Here is a 17,026-nt window from a genome sequence, read left to right on the forward strand (position 1 = left end):
TAATGCACAGATCACGTGTTTGCGGAGCTAAACCGGTACAGTAGATTTTATGTGGACTTTTTTATATTTGTGTTATGTAATGGATGGTTTATGATTTTAGCATAGAATTTCTGTGCTCAGTGTAACAAAATAAGTTGCAAAAGCAGCTGATAAAAATTACCATTAGAATACTTGAAACGTCACGTCGTGTGGATAGACGAAAGCGTGAGCAGTATCTTACCCTGATCCAAACAAAAAAAAATAAAAAATGTGTCATATCCGGAATGATGCCGGCTGCTCTGTATCCGCTCCTTCCCTTGCCCTTCTAGCAAATGCGAACCTGAATTCGCCAAAAATCTACAGAACTCCAACATCACCGATGGACGCGAAACGCGGGCAGCAGACAGTCCAAAATAGTTCTGCCAGCAACTCGTAAATGTCAAAGGGACTTCTAAGCCTAACGAATCTCAAAAATTGTTTCTTAATCCTAGTGAACTTAAAATTTTAATCAGAAAGTTATGAAGTGTTTGGAAATAAATAGAATTGTAATGAAAGAATTTAATTCCTCGATTAATATTTTTTTCTCATAAGTTTTGATAACGTTTTACAAACCGCCTCTAATTGTGCCTATCCAATGATAGCTACTGTCTCCTTTATAAATATTTTTTTGTCCTAGGCGCGACCGACAGCCCCTTGTGCAGATGATCCCAGAGGAATCAGTCACCCACGTACTCCTGGAATGCGTGGCTGTGGCTATCCAACGTACAGAAATCCTCGGAGCAGTGAGGTCGCTCCGTGAAGCCTGCGAAGTGCCCAGGAGACCACCGTGCTTCTGGAAGGAGCTAGGCTGGCTTAGTTAGCCAGGACTTTACACACAACACGACCTAGTGATAGTCTAAGTGCAGAAACTGAGTCCACAACAAATACCAATACCAACACTCGGTCGTATAGTGAAGGAAAACATTGTGAGGAAATCCGCATGCCTTTGACCCAAAAAGTCGACGTATTAGGCACGTCGATCACCTACTTGCCTATTAGAAATAATCATGGAACTGATACAGGCCTTTCTAAAAGGTTGTAGCGCCATTGGTATATACATATTATATCTTAAATAAATTAATGATAAACAAACTTCTTGTATATAAAAGACGTCACATAAATTTTTTTACCGTTATGAATGTCACTGTCAATGAAAAAAATAGTAAAATGGTTTTATTTAGCTACAAGCAATTTATCCGCAATGTTTAAACATAATGAACGAAACGATTATTGCTGCGGGGCTGGCGGTGACTATCATAGCATTGCTTATGCTATTTCAATGGAGATGGAGGACCCCTAAGGTACCTAAACTTACAGACAACCTTATATTATGCTTTAAGCTAAAAGCTTTAATGGAATCAGTAGTTATCACCTCCATCGAGAAGGATAAAATAACTATACCTATGATATCTTCTTTAATACGGTATTAGAGAAGATATCAAAATACGGTACAATATCAAGCTAGACCTAAAATTACGTGTAAAATGGTAATATAGAATATAGTAGTATGTATGCATTTAGTAATAAAAAAAGGAATACGACTTTAATAAGAAGTATAATAAAGTAATAGAAATATATAATAAATCCCACAATTTTTATTTTGCTAAATTTTCACCTAAATATTCTAAAAAAATTAAAGTAATTAAAGAAATATCTGATAATCTGAAAATTCCAACGATTTATATTGAAGTTGTTGATTTCCGCACGATAATATTCGAACAAATGCCAATATTCTAATGCGTATATCTTTAGGTGGAGGCTCCTTCCTACACTCCAGTACAACTGGTTCACCGGCTTTGTCCCCATAACAACGTAGTGCAAGGAATTGAAGTGGAACAAAAGGACAGCCTTGACGAACACCTTGATGTACTCACTCGAAAATTAGCTGATAAGGTACTATACTTAACAAATTTACTGAATTTATATTAGGTACTCTAATTAAAAACAATACGTAAATCCTTATATCATGAACTAGAAATATCCAAATATGTACTCAATTATTCGTAAATAACTTGGCTTAGAAATTTGAGCACACATAATGTTTAGGAAGGTCGTCTTCGCCTTTCTAAGTACAAAATCCGTGAAACCCAGAACGAGATCGAGAACCTCCACGCGCTGGACAACGACGTGAAGGTAAAATATCGGGAGATCATGAATATGCTGAAGCAAGATCTTAATAGTAACGAAAAGGAGTGCAAGAAAATCCAGGAGCAGATTGAATGGGTCTCGCGTCGACGTGCTGAACTTAATAACGAGGTAATTTGTAGGTAGTTGTTAATTTAGTTTAAGATAATGTTGAAGATAAACATTTTATAGTCTTTTTTATTGATAATTTGGCAACTTATTCTACAAATCAAAAGTCAAGAGTTATAATCATATATTAATATAGGTAACACAATTTACAATAATGAACATAAAAAAAGAAGTACATATATATTAAATGCTCTAATTTTACATTTACTGCCAGTACTCAAATCAAGGGCGTAGAACGGAAGAGAAACACTGGCAATTAACTCTCCGCCACTCTTTTTAATCGCCAAGTTTTTTGTTTTACACGATGTTTGTAAGGAGATGCAACCATTACACCATGTTCCACATGACATCTTAAGTAATCAATAATTAATTAATCATAATAAAATAAATTAAAAACAAAGACGAGAGGAGGCATGGTGAAATAGGAGCACGCACTTTCATTCTCGTGGGAACAACACGCAACCCTTATCGCAGCAGTTTCAGGCAAATCTATTACTTCAACACGTATCTATCTACCCAGCATCGAGGTGATTTGCATGTCAAAGATAATTTGAACTAAAAAAATTAAGGCAATATAGATGATTTTTATTGCATAGGTTCAGCGCGGGCAGATACTATATGGCGAAGCTGCGCTGGAACTTGCAAGCAATCTCGCAGAGCTTCAGAAAGGCCGCGGCGTCGATCATCGAATAGACCACAGAATGATGGAGCAGAGACTGCCCGAGCACCGTGTTACGAACAAGCCCCAGAGACAAGGCTCTCTGACGTCACTCCGGCATAGGAAGGAACCCCAGCTCCCAAGAGCGACACCTATCAGCTCCATAGTCATCAAGTCTCCCCCTTTGTCAAATGATTCCTTGAGACATGCAGTACATCGGCAATAGTTTACATTTTTTATAATTTATTTTGATACCTTGCTACATTATTTTGAGGTTTAATTTAATTTAATATAAAATTTATGTGCATTTTGGTACTGGCCTTTCACTCTCTCTGGTAAGATTCAGAGCCTATTGTCCGAATGTCAAGTTCTAATACGTTTGACATACGGGAGTAATACTTAGCGCTAAGTCTCGGCTCTGAATGCCATGCGAACCGCATACCTACCCAATTGCTAATCGTATTAAGATAAATAATAATCTATACAGAGAATATATATGTTCAGAATGTCGCAATTGACTGACAATTTAACATAAATTACTTAAATACTAATAACCACAACTTCACTTTATAAAAGCAATTATCAAGTTAGAAGCAACAATAGCATAATAAAGTTAGGTGACGTCACCCCGAACGTATCAAGAGGAGACAAAACCGCGGCTCGACCCCCTCTATATCTCGTTAATTCCGAGGGTTAAAATCCCCGAAAAAGTGAGCACTTGCCTTGTTTACAAGGTTTTAGATTTTAATTTAGATTGGGGTTGCCATACGTTGGCCCGAAATGACGTAAACGTCAAACGGAACGCGCGGGAAAATTGTGTTCTCTTACGAAGGAGGTTAGGTTTTATGGAGTTACAAAGGAAGGGATCCATTAAAATCGCATTCGTATGTGATCACCTAATACAATATCATCAAGTCCCAACCGGCCGTGCTTTGTGAATAATTTCGCGGCAATCTGCTCGCATTTGTTTTAAATTAATACGTAATATTTCATGATTTATTATTGTAGGAATTGAAAAATCATCATTTTATAGTTATCAAATTTAAATGGTAGATATATTTTAATTTATTTAACAACGGTCATATGCCACGTAAGTTTCAAATAACTTTAGGTACCTTTAAAACAATCAAAAGTTTAAAAAAAATACAGAGAAGTCACTATTCTATTTAGCTTGATGAAATATCATTGGTAGTTAAATTTAAATTCTTACATACGGTAAGTATTTGACCGGTAAACTAATTTTGTATTTTTTTTAAATAACTGTGTTATTATAATTATTAATGAAAGACTCTGAGTAAGTCAGTTAGATATATTTTATTTCTACGAATACAAAGATTTAAACAATGAAATACTTATAAAATTTATTCTCATTAATTAACAAAGCGAAACGTATATATACAATGATTACTTATGTATTAATTAGCCTAGTAAACGTAATAAAACTAAGTGAACCACAATCACATCTGTGCAATACAAATAATTTGTTTGTTTTCCTTGTGAGCAGTTGTTACGCCCGAGGCTCTTCACTTTAATTGACAAACAAATAAAACGTCAATTACGAAGGGATCCCTCTTTGGTATTTATTTTTTATAAGCACAGTTTATGTCAAATAAAACTTCCGCCTGCACAAGTCTCTTAAAGGAACATCTTTTTACTTGAAACTGGCATAAAGTTAAAACTATTGCCATAATATTTAAAAAAAAAGGAACTCCGGCTGGCTCTCTTACCAATCAGACGCTTATGGAAGACAGATTAGTCATTGTTGACTTCCATCAATAAATTGGCGTAGTCTTGCTCTTTCGCGAATTTTGTAAACGTTTTTGACATTCATAAGCATGCCCTAAGACGAATTTAATTTAAAAAAAAAAAATAAACTTAAAATAGTGTTGTGTCATCCACCGTCAAATATAATTTTTCTACTAGTTTATAAAGGAGGTTGATACCGTGGCCTATGTATTGCCACACGGTAGGAACGCTTCGTGAAGAATCCAGCACAACTTGCAACCACAAATTCACAGATAGCCATTGCTTTTTTTAATCAAGGTGGAAATGCGTTCGCGACAGGGGTATGTGGGACTCGACTCACAAGACAAACCTCGTGTGTCTTTTCATCGACAATAGAGCTTTGCCGGACGCAGTGTACCTGTAGGTAAGCTTTCGTTTGGTTGACTACGAATAAACCTTAGAGATTTCACGATTATTAGGTATCCTTGATAAAAAACGTTTACTTCCAATATATTACGACCCAATAGGGTATCGAATATAAGAGCTTTGGTCTTCCATGTCTTAGCTTCGAAGCTATAAAACAAAGATTACACTTGATACCATTTCTGTATTTCCAATTAGAAGTCGGTCTATACCAAGAGGTATATAAACTTTTCCTTTTAAAATACTTTTTAAAACAGCATCCGTGTAAGGAGGGAAATAGCCGTAAATAAAGGAATAAAAATGTAAATCGCGCCATCCGGCGACCTCGCGGCCGCCTTCGCGTCAAAAGCTTTGTTGGTCGACAGTGCTTCTCAAATACTGTTATTTGGTTTTGCTAATGACTTTATGTTAGGATATGAATGTGGTCATTGATCTTTTGTGGTCTGCTACATATATTTAGTTAGTAACTATTGCGAAAAGTTACACTTAACTTAGAAGATTTAACAAACTCTAGAATGGGTATACCAATGGGTATCCATGGAATATAAAATAAAAATATAATATCCTCAATTTAGAAATTTTACGGTCTACATGAGCTGCTACGTCATAATGGTGCACGGGCATTAAATTGAAAAGCACAGAGGGCTGATCACGTGTTGATCCCAAATATTTGATTACAAAAGAAATTAACGACTAGCGACTTAGATATCTTAGCTACTACAATAGATATCTAGAAACAACATTCAAATAATAAAATATTTACTTTCCGAAACACTATTCAAATAAATTTATATGTGAACTAAGAAATCTTTGGGAAATTGTGCTTCCTTCAACTCGTAATAAGCGCATTAGGGGAGAAAAAATTTAAAACTCGCCGCGCCCCGAAAGTTTCGCGTTTTCTTTTTACATTAAGGACAAGAACAAAAATCGTCTACTTAGAAGGGTGGCACAAGTTTTAATGTTGCCATTGCAAGTGAGCTGTAAGAAAATTGGTTAAAAAACAATACCAATTAGAGATTTTCAGATGAAAGTACCATGCATTACCATCTACCAGAATTTAGACTTTATAAACTTGCGATCTGAATTACACATACTTATATTTCCTTCACTATCCAAAATTATAATACTTGTCTAGCAAGTGTAAGTGCAAGTACAAGAGAAAGATGAATCTCGATGCTCATATATAGGTATGTAACGAAGTATAAAACAATGTAGAACTCTTGTAATCTTCGTAGCACGAAGGCAACATTGAGCGCCATCTCTGGACATTAGCCTTGTACTTGTCAAGTATACAGTTATCTTCGATAGATGGCAGTAAACGCAAATACAATTCTTCGTACGATTCACTTTAATCTAATCAATTATTTATGCATAAACTACTGTTTTAAGTTTTGTTTTTTACCGTGCGACTCTTCCCTGAGGTTCGACCCCCGGCTGTGCATCAATTGACCTATGTGCGCATTTAATAGTAGCTCGTACGGTGAAGGAAAGCATCATGAGGAAACCCGAAAAGTTGACGGTGTGCGTCAGGCACAGAAGGTATTTAATACCGACTTTTTTTACACCTATTAAGGGGGGAAACCAGTTACGGTATTTTGGTGTTGTTCGTTAATTTTTTAAGCAGGGAAAAATTATCTGATTTTTGAAGTTATACTTCTTTAGGCGCGTTGAAAAATTTATGAGAGTGAAATTTTACAATGCGCGCGCACCGTGACACACAATTATCAGTATGAAGTTGCCCACTAACGAATTCTTTTTAAACCAGCCGGGCGCCGAGCGTGCTTGAGCGAGATGGGAATAAGACAATCTACAAGTAAAAAGAAAAAGAATATGCGTGAAGTTAGCAGCTATGCCAAGAATTTTGAATGACCATAATGACCTTTGTAGTACCTTTTAAACAAATAAAGGAGTTTTAATTATTTTTTCAAAGAAATTTAGCAATGGTTTTTCACAAAGACCTATTGTTACTTAGTTAAAAGGTTATGAAACATACCTAGTTATTAAATTGAATGAAAATAATTGAATAATATACTAAATATTATTAAATTATTAACGTTAAATATTTATTATTTAAAAAAATAAAGAAAGCCAAAGAAGTATAACTTCTTACGCGCGTACATAAGTACACGCACCCTTTTTTTTTAAATTTTGGAGTACATAATAATTCATGTTTTGAAGTAGACTTAAGATTTTTTTTCGCCAGAAATACTGGCGTTAGAACGTGCTATCCATGGATGATTGCCAGCGAAGTATTTTGCTGGTGGGCATTCCTGTTGTCGCAATTTCTATCTGTAATCATCACAATTTGGTTTTTGCTTTAGCAACATATATTTGTTGACCTTTTTTGCATAAAACATATTTTTAAAAATAATATAATCCTAGAATAATGCTCATATGGACTTGAATTGACTCGACGGTAAATTAACTATTCCAGCACCGTATAGCTGTTAAAATTATTATCAATATAATCTTTAATATGCTAATAGCGCCATCTGTAAACAACTATTTGTAACTCATACTAATATTAGTCTATTGCCTAATGTATTAAGAAAATAAATAGTTAGTCTGTGAACAACCTCCAAGGGTGTTTTTTAACAATAGCAAGCCTACTTATTCTGCCGAAATGCCCCTCTCTCTATTATTCCTTAGGCGTTGTCCTAATTGGTGAAGATCGCACGATGACACGATGCGTTCTCGTCGTGCGATGAGTTCAAACATACAGATTTCATCAGAGTGTCCTATTTGCCTCGCAAGTAATCGTGCGAGCACATGAAATGCTTTAGTAACGATCTACGCGATGCGTCGACGCGTGAGGGGCGAACGACGACATCACACGATGGACATCGCGCGATCTATTAGGACACCTGTTAGGTCATCCCACGACCACTTTGATCGTGAGATGAAAAACGCATCGCGCCATCGTACGATTGCTCCCAATTAGGACGCCGCCTTAGTCTGTACTAACGAGGTATCGAGGCAGGTAACCTAAAAGGGCCCCTGAGCGACGGCTTCGATACTACCGCGCGCTTCGGGCGGTCACTTAAATGCTCATAGCATCGGGAATAATGCGAATTTTGACCATAAATTCCTGAGTTTTACGAACAATTCATGCAATAAAAAAGTAGATTTTATTTAATTTATAGATTTTTTGATCGGTCTAAACTGGTTTCATCCTTTAAGAAAATTAATCACGAAACATAAAAATCTGAGGCCCAGACCTATTAGGTGCCAATTTTTTTAATACAAAAAAATCCAAATATTGGTTAAAAAAATGCAATTAAAGACAATAATTACTGAATCAATGATTTATTCAACAAGATTAAATGATTATTTACACGAAATGATTATAACTATAATATACACGCTAATATGGAATCCCATGACAAAAACGTTATTTAACGACAAAAAACAAGACTAAAATTATTTAACAGGTTCACAGACCACAGTCCAAAGACCATTTTTTTCTAATATTTAAGCTTTCATTTGAACCTCAAAGGAAACCACTTTTCATAGAAACGCAACTGGGCGTGAGGGGTATTTCCACTTTCATGCTTGGACAGTGAACCTGTTACATCTAGTATTTCTATTTATGCACCTTCTAACCGGAAGATGATTTTCGTTCAGAAGCGAATTATCCAAAAAGAACAGCCTCAAAAATATTTATTTTATAGATTATAATTAAATATTTTGTCATAAATATAATAAATACAACCTTTCGTTTAAAATTTTACATTAGTCACTATCGCGTCATATATATAAATAAAACTACTTTCCACTTCAGTCTTTATGTGCTAGTAAAGAAAATAAGCTTGAAACAATATTTAGTCAGGGCTATATCATAATAAAAATGTTAAGACCTATCCTAACCAAACCCTTTTCGGCATAAAATAATCATATTTTAGGAATATAAGTCTAATTGCCCTCTTTTACTGAAATAATCCTCTGTCTCTTTCTGACAGATTATGTTCATGCTGCGATGAAAAGAGACTCACAATTACAAGTACTCATACTTAGTAAAAACTGTGCAATTAGACAGATTTTTGAAATTATACTTCGTAAGAGAATAATAATAAATATTTATTTATTTAATTTTTCAAATGTAAACTGAACTTTATTGACTATAATGACTCCTTTTCCAGTCTTTGATCATTTAATTGTAATTAATTATTTGCATGCAATCAAAAAACTATTTTTAATAATGCCAAAGAAGTATAACTTCTTACGCGCGTACATAAGTACACGCACCCTTTTTTAAAATAACGAGGTAACTATTGGAGGACCTTATATGGAACTGGAAGTAAAAAATATATATTTCGATATAATTACTTCTAACTATATAATTTTTTGGCAGTTTTTTTATTACTAGGCACGCTACTGAATTCGAGTTTAAGCCACTAATAAGTCACTTGTTACTTCTATTGCATACAATTGGATATGTATTTAATTAAATCTATTATTAAATCTCACTATGACTAATTATACGCGTCTTCAGGTCATCATCGCCTGCAAACTCCGAATCTAGGACCACCTGAAAAATTAGTTAGTATTTTTTAATATCAACACTATTATAAAACGGAAAGATTTAGGTTAAGCATTTAGAAGGCCATTTAAAACATTTTGTTCTTTAATAAAATATTATTATTATTTTTGTGCAATTTAAATACACCGTATCATTCATCTTTTTTTTAGTTCCAAATACGCCCAAGTGCTAAATTTTTCCATACAAAAATCTTTTTTTTTTATGAACTAACCGCTTGCATATCAGCGACGGCTCGGTCCGTTTCATTTTGTTCATCGTCCTGTTCGACAACCTCCATTTGGGACTCGTGTTCGCCATCTGAAACAAATTATTTCGATGTATGAGTCAAATGTGCCAAGTCCAATCTTTCATCATTTGAATCAAACTTGTGTGTTAATTGTTAAATTACTTTATTGTTGTTGTTTATTTTTATCGTTTTATGTAACTGTTAATAGTCGGTGCAGAGATTAATTTTATTAAATTTTTGTGTATTTTTTTAAAAGTTGTAATAGAAATAAAGATCAAAAATCTTTCCAAATCAAAAACAATTGTAATTTCGCCGATATAATCTATCGCGGTGAAATATGAATATCATTTACCTTATGTTTAGTAACGATCATAGGATAACAAAAACGAGAAATAGATAATATTTTTTTCATTAGTTAATTACAATTGGTATGTTGCAACAGAAAATAATAATAAGAAATATATGAGGCTTAGTTTATAAAAGTACTGTGAATTAAAATCGATATTGGTTTTACAAAGGGGAAAAACTACCTTCAGTAATATGCGTGAGCTGCAGAGTGCCATCAACGATCTCCCCCGAGATGACTCCCGAGAGGTTGGAGACGTTGATCCTCTGCCTCATCTTCTTTGCCTCTTGCTCCAGCTGCTGTTGTATATACAGCTCTTTATGATGGACCTTGTTATGGTACTTCAGGTGGTGGGCCTTCGTAAATTTCTTGTTGCAAGGACCACATCTAAAAAAACATATTTATATGTTATAAATATCAAACATTTTAAAGAAGGGTAAAAATTGGTTTTTTATTGATCGTTTAGGTTGGATTTGATTCCCTAGGCACAGGGTAAATATTTTAGATTTAAAAATTTGTAAAAATTTATTGGTTTATTTTCATGTGCTGCGTCATTTTTATAATATTTTTTTTTTTAATTAAAAACATAATAATATTAAGAAAATATAAATTAATTAAATGACCTATAAATAAGTTATTGTAAACATTAATTATCATGTTCTATCCTTACGAGAAAGTGTAATAAAAGTCCCTTCCCACCATTTGTATGCTTAATATCCTTTGAACTTTGGATAAAAGTATTTTCGTCAACGATAATCTCTATACAATAGAACAAAATCATGATATTGAAAATATACTCACGCATACTTCTTCTCCCCGGTGTGAGTTAACATATGATTAGCGAGCACGTACGAGTACGTAAACGACTTTCCACATAACGAACACTGGTAGGGACGAATGCCCATGTGCAATCTGGAATTTTTAAGCATATTATTATTTTAATTTTGTTATTAAAAAAATCGCAATTCTATAAATTTTAAGATCTGAAAATTATAACTAAAAAGCATTTACTTGCAAAATTGTAGCAATTTTTTAAATGACTTCGAACTATTAGCCATTTCTATAGTAATATACTTTGTCTATAATAAATAAATCACTGTATATGCACTGCACTCTTTTGACATTTTAGCTCAATGCAATTTAAAATGAGCTTTACTGAAATTTTGTAGAATATAAGTTCACTATATAAGAGAAGGATATTATTGCCTTAAAAATCATCAATGAAACAGACCGAAATCTACCTGCCTATGCATTATTACTAAGATGGAGCTTGCAATATCTTTTTTCACCATATCTGTATATGATTTATTCCATCCGCTCCATATTATGAAAGATTAAGGCAGCTGCAAGGGTCACTTAATTAACCTAATATACTGAAATTGCGTTAAATATATCTGTGTAAAGTGAGATCAAAGGGCCAAATTTTTAATATATGTTGTTTTCCGATAGCTTTTGAAATGTCAACGATGTTTTACAAAACCTGCCTTACCGTTCATGTTTCTGTCGTGTACCAAAGTCTGTATACGTCTTATCGCAATGCCGACACGGGTATGGCCTCTGACCCGTATGCTTCACCATATGCCGTTTTAACTCTATATTAGCCACGGCCGCGAACCCGCAAACGCTATATCAAGTGATTATCTATTTGTATCTAGTTTTACCTTGGAAATGGCCCTTTTGTACCGTTTAGCTGCGTTGACTTGTATGACTTGTACTCAGAAACGTGTCTTAAGTATCTCACTCTATTATTCGCAGATTAAAATTTCAATCATAGATAATAAATGATAGGTAGATAATTTGTGGAACGCTTTAGAATACATTCAAGTTATGTTTCCGAGACTGTAATAAGCCGAAATAAGAAAGATTTAAACATTCAAAATAAAGTTGAAAAAACTAATTGCCATACAAAAAAAGATATTTATGTTTAAATCTTTCGTATTTGGACGTAAGCTACAGTGCGTTGACTCGCCTTTCATGCTTCTGCCGGCTACCGAAGTCCCCGAATCGGCGATCGCAAACTCTGCACTTGTAGGGGCGCACGCCCGTGTGTCGGAACATATGACGACGCAGCTCCATGTTCATCACGCACGCGTACCCGCATATACTACACACGTATCACAAAGAATAGAGAATATAGACGTATAGCACGTAATTTGTCTTGTTAATTTAACGTGCGGTATACGTCAATGTATGCTAATAAATAAATCATTTTAATTAAAATGGATTAACTATTTTTGTATTGAATTTATCCTTTGCTAAAAATTTACGACTTCTTGAATGCGGGTGCGGGTGCATGATCAACACAACGGTACAAAAAAGGCCACATATGGGCGCAGGGGACATTATTAAAAATTTACCATTTGTTAATTTTGAAAATTTATATAGAGTACAAATCCACCCGCACCCATTGTTTCAAAAAAAAAATTACACCAATCAATTATAAACTATTTAAATTAAAAAAAATAAAGCTTAATACACAGAGGTCCTGGGTTTTAAGTCTGTTAAAAATATTAGAAAAAATTAAAATATCCAACAAATAACAATACTAAAGATATGAAATAGATACCTCGACATCTATTCATTTTTTTAATAATATTGCAATAGTATTGTTATTCTTAATTTAAAAAAAAAACGCTACTTATACCATTAAAGCTAGCATACCTGCATACAAATGGTTTGATTCCCAAATGGCGTCTAATATGCGCTTGCAACGAAGCGTTTGAAGTGAACGACGCACCGCATGTTTCACACACGTGACTGAAAAAACAAATATCCTAATAAAAATGGCGTTTGGTCTAGCCATAGATTTGTTTTCTTAAATGCACATCTAAAACAATAATCTATTGGCGCACAGCTGTGATTCAAACAAACTTCAAGATGAAAGACCAAATACAGATAAAGCTTTTAACTACTACACATAGCTTAAAAACAATGTTTTATTTTAATTAAAGTGCCTGTACTGAATGTATGAATGTAAAAACGTTGTATTTGTAAATAATTGATAAAATATTGTCCGCTCTATAACGCATTTTCGTTAAACGGGATCCGTCCCCCATATAACGGTATTTCCCCCCTACAACTCGGAGATTTCTCAAGTTATATTTCTGAAGTGTGAAGTTTATAATGATTTGTCAAATCCATAATTTGTTTTGCGCACCTTTGCACCTGTTTCAATTGTATTGTTATCAAATTAAACTAAATAACTTTATTAAATTCGTGTTGTTGTTAAAAGAAACAGGGTTTTACGAGAATATTTCTACAACGCGATTTCCTATAACGCGGTCTGGGTCAATCGCGTTATAGGGGGGTCTATATGTAAAGTCCTAATATAACTTACGTCTTAGAATACACATATTTCTTTTTCTTTTGTTGAATTTTTTTCTTCTTGGGCTTTGGTTTTGGGTTTAACGCATCATCATGTATGGGTTCGGAGAATGCCATAATGGTTTCCTTTAGCAGCATGTCTTCCGCTTCTTCCTTAATTTTTACATCTGGCATTGGGGGTCTTATTTTCCTCGGCCGACCGCGTTTCCTTGGGGTATCTTGCTGTAACTATTTTTAACGGAATTATTTACTAAACCAAAATAACCTTCAAGTAAAATTTTTATCTTAACTAGAAATATACAAAGTACTATCAAATAATAGTAATATTCAACACCTTTTATTTCATAGACCAGTAGGTGATCAGCCTTCTATCTGACATATTGTTGATCGATTGAAACATGCCGGTATCCACATGAGGTTTTCCTTTACCATACAAGCAAGTGTTCAATGAACATATGGACAGAAAATCCATTGGTGCACAGCCGGGCATAGAACCTATAGATAACCTTAGTGATGATAGTCGCTGAAGTCACTAGGCCAACACTGCAAAGCAGTTTTAATTACTACTACTATTATATAACTATTTATAGGTATGTACCAAGTTACAAACAAAAATAAGAACATCAAACAGTTAAACACACCAAAAAAATCCATGATATCCATGGTACTTTAAACATGTTGTACATACAAACATTTTGTAAACTTATTTCTACTAATTATATTTATTGTGGAACTTTCAACCAACTGAAAGTATTGTAGCCATGGTTCAAGATTCAAAGCCTTTATTTTTAACTAATACTAATACAATAAAATTGTAGCCATGGTTAGATTATAGCAAATTGTAGAAATTTTACTAGAACAAAATGTAGCAAATTCTAAAAAAAAATTTGAAATAGTTTAAATGTTTTTACTACTACATAAAAAATAAACATGACCACTAGTTTATATTTAAAAAAAAATAGTTTATATTTTAGTAAAGAAATTTTAAGTAACAGAGATTTAAATACCTACCGGAACATCATCGGCCTCTTCCTCCCCAGGAACAAAATCTGGATCAGAATCCTCAGCCATTTCTGAAAATTATGATCATGTATCACATACTACTACAATTATGTAATCAATAAACTAAATAGTGGAAGGCATTATCAGGTTTGAGCAGGGGATGTGGAATTCTGCAGAATAACAAATGCATCCTTCACAAATGAAGACCATGAATATAGAATTAATTTAATTAAGAAGAAAATGAGTAAATAATTTTGAGTTCCCAGACAGAATAATAAGGGCCAACCTTCAAACAAAAGTATGTGGCAGATTATGTAAATTACTCTTTTAGAAATAATACACCAATCTAATTGTCCCCACAAAAGTGCCTCACTTAAATTTGGCGAGGGGGCCGATGGCTGGCCATGCATTATACTAGTGAATGCTTGTGATAACTGGTCAGACTTGGATCAGTATATATACGGCTATGTACTACTTATTTTGTGCCTTGATTCACCTTGATACTATATGATTGAGTTTTGTTCCCACAGTTATTTAAGTGCACAGTGCCTTAGAGGTGAAACATTAGGTATAGACTGCTTACTTAACAAGTGATGAGGAGCATGATGATAATGGTTGTAAGTGTCTAATAAGATGTTGTAAAAAATCCTAGGCAATTTAAGAGTGACAGGGAGTTTATGGAAAGTTCATTAGGTCCGTTCTACACCCTTGATTTGAGAACTGGCAATACATGTAAATATAGAAGCATAATTTTTTTACTGACATTCATAAGTGTATATATAAATAAATTATATTTTGAATTGATTTGAATTTTTCAGAACAGTAATTCTAGGTCATCATATTCAAGAAAGGTATGAACAGAAGTAAACTATATAATTAGTGCTATTAAAAAAATTAATTGAAAATAAGTCTGCCTGAGACTTAACTTGAAGATTGTGAAAGAAGCCAGGTGTCTTCCTTCAAGTGTCAACAAACAAAATGTATTTGACATTTTGTTTAAACTCTACCATAAATATGACATTAATAATTTAAGTGAATTCCTAAAATTATTGTAAAACAAAGTGCTTTATACCTTCAAATTGAAAAAGAGTTTCATCAGAATCTGGTTCTTGTTTAATCTCCAATGATCCAGAGGCAATTAATGCTGTCAACGATTCAGGTTCCCTTACCTCTTCCTTGGGTTTCTTGCGGTGATATGGTGATACTTCTATAAATCAATAAGTTTGAGTAAAGCCAAATTCACTTTTAACATGTACAAAGTCCTGTAAAGTGTTGAGTATAAATACTGTCAACCGTTATACTCTATTCAGCTTATAAATTAAAAGTGGTAAACAGAAAAATGTGGACTCTTAGAGACACTAGAGAGATGAGAAAACATAATCTTTATACTAACCAATTGTTCCATGTGGATTTGGATATTTACGAGGCCGTCCTCTTTTCTTTGCCTCCGGGGCTTTAAATACAACAGCGTTGTTGTCATTCCTAACCAAACGTCGAGTCCATTGTATTGATGGTTCATGTTCCACTGGAAGCTCATATTGCAACAGCATGCCATTTTGTTGCTTTACAGTGATTGTTTCAGTTTCAGATTCTGAATATAAATGCACAATTAAATTTATTGTTGTACTTAAATTATAGAAACCTTATTTGGATTCTTTGTATCTTCTTACGTGAAGCACTGTAGTTAGACAATTAAAGAATAGATCTGAACAAAGAAGAATTATACGTACTGTTAATGGAATCGTTGTCGCCTGTACTAGTCAAGGACGAGGTTTTTAGAAACTCATCCAAACACTCTTTGAGCGTTTCGTTGGAAGACAAACATTGCTTTTTGAATTCATACGCATATGTTAACCGGTCAACACAATTCAGACATATTAACGTTGGCAGTGAATCGTTTTTTGTAACCTAAAATATAAATCAGGAACCAATTTTATTAATATAAATTAAATTCAAATTTAAGGCAACTTTTCAGAAAACTTAATGGGGATGTTAGTAAAAAATCAACAAATTGCATGAAATTATACAATAATAGCAACATTTTTGTACAAATTTTAGGGTGGCCAACGCAACCATTTTGTAAGAGAATTTTTCCATACCTCAACGCCACAGCACGCAGTGTATTTATCGCTAAGTTGATCGTTGTTTTCGTCCCAATCGAACAAGGAAACCATATCTCCCGTTTCCAGACATACTCGGCAAGTTAATTGCCAATCCATTGTTTAAGTTTGATGAATCTTTGAATAATTTCATTGAAATTGTCGCTCAAGCAAGCAAATCTCCATATCAATTGCCAACATTAGCAGCTAGTCTTGAGATGGCGGCAAATGCGCTTTCGCGTCAATAAAGGAAACATTCCATTCTAAGCAGTTAGTGCAGTCAAAATAAGTTTTTATATAATTTTTTTACGTGAACACTCTGTTATTTTACTATGTACAACAACATATTTTATGATATATTAGAAATAATAACATAGCCTAAACCTAATTCAATTTGTGTTTCTCCTCAGCG

The 17,026-nt window shown here is 33.8% G+C and overlaps 2 protein-coding genes across 4 annotated transcripts; one reads left to right on the top strand and one right to left on the bottom strand.

The window, feature by feature from the left end:
- The first annotated feature begins 1,127 nt into the window (after window positions 1-1,127).
- On the top strand, window positions 1,128-3,242 carry LOC125063122. Of its 2 annotated transcripts, none has more exons than XM_047669351.1 (4): window positions 1,128-1,319; window positions 1,771-1,911; window positions 2,110-2,274; window positions 2,868-3,242. In XM_047669351.1, the coding sequence occupies exons 1-4, from the start codon at window positions 1,233-1,235 to the stop codon at window positions 3,153-3,155; spliced, it is 681 nt and encodes a 226-aa protein (XP_047525307.1). In that variant the 5' UTR covers window positions 1,128-1,232; the 3' UTR covers window positions 3,156-3,242. The 2 variants fall into 2 exon arrangements, with proteins under 2 accessions (XP_047525307.1, XP_047525306.1); XM_047669350.1 differs by having other exon boundaries at window positions 1,135-1,319; window positions 2,065-2,274.
- A 5,125-nt stretch (window positions 3,243-8,367) lies between these two features.
- LOC125063331 (zinc finger and BTB domain-containing protein 24-like) lies at window positions 8,368-16,830 on the bottom strand. 2 transcript variants are annotated; one of them, XM_047669732.1, is made up of 12 exons: window positions 16,615-16,830; window positions 16,246-16,423; window positions 15,909-16,106; window positions 15,588-15,722; window positions 14,525-14,586; window positions 13,527-13,741; window positions 12,851-12,946; window positions 11,679-11,813; window positions 10,991-11,101; window positions 10,374-10,576; window positions 9,829-9,914; window positions 8,368-9,605 (listed from the first exon to the last, which is right to left on the bottom strand). In XM_047669732.1, exons 1-12 carry the CDS (start codon window positions 16,732-16,734, stop codon window positions 9,534-9,536), a joined length of 1,611 nt encoding a protein of 536 aa, XP_047525688.1. In that variant the 5' UTR covers window positions 16,735-16,830; the 3' UTR covers window positions 8,368-9,533. The 2 variants fall into 2 exon arrangements, with proteins under 2 accessions (XP_047525688.1, XP_047525687.1); XM_047669731.1 differs by lacking the exon at window positions 11,679-11,813 and adding an exon at window positions 12,159-12,293.
- Window positions 16,831-17,026: the final 196 nt, after the last annotated feature.

Source organism: Pieris napi, chromosome 3, assembly GCF_905475465.1.
Source record: "Pieris napi chromosome 3, ilPieNapi1.2, whole genome shotgun sequence".
Lineage (NCBI taxonomy): Eukaryota > Metazoa > Arthropoda > Insecta > Lepidoptera > Pieridae > Pieris > Pieris napi.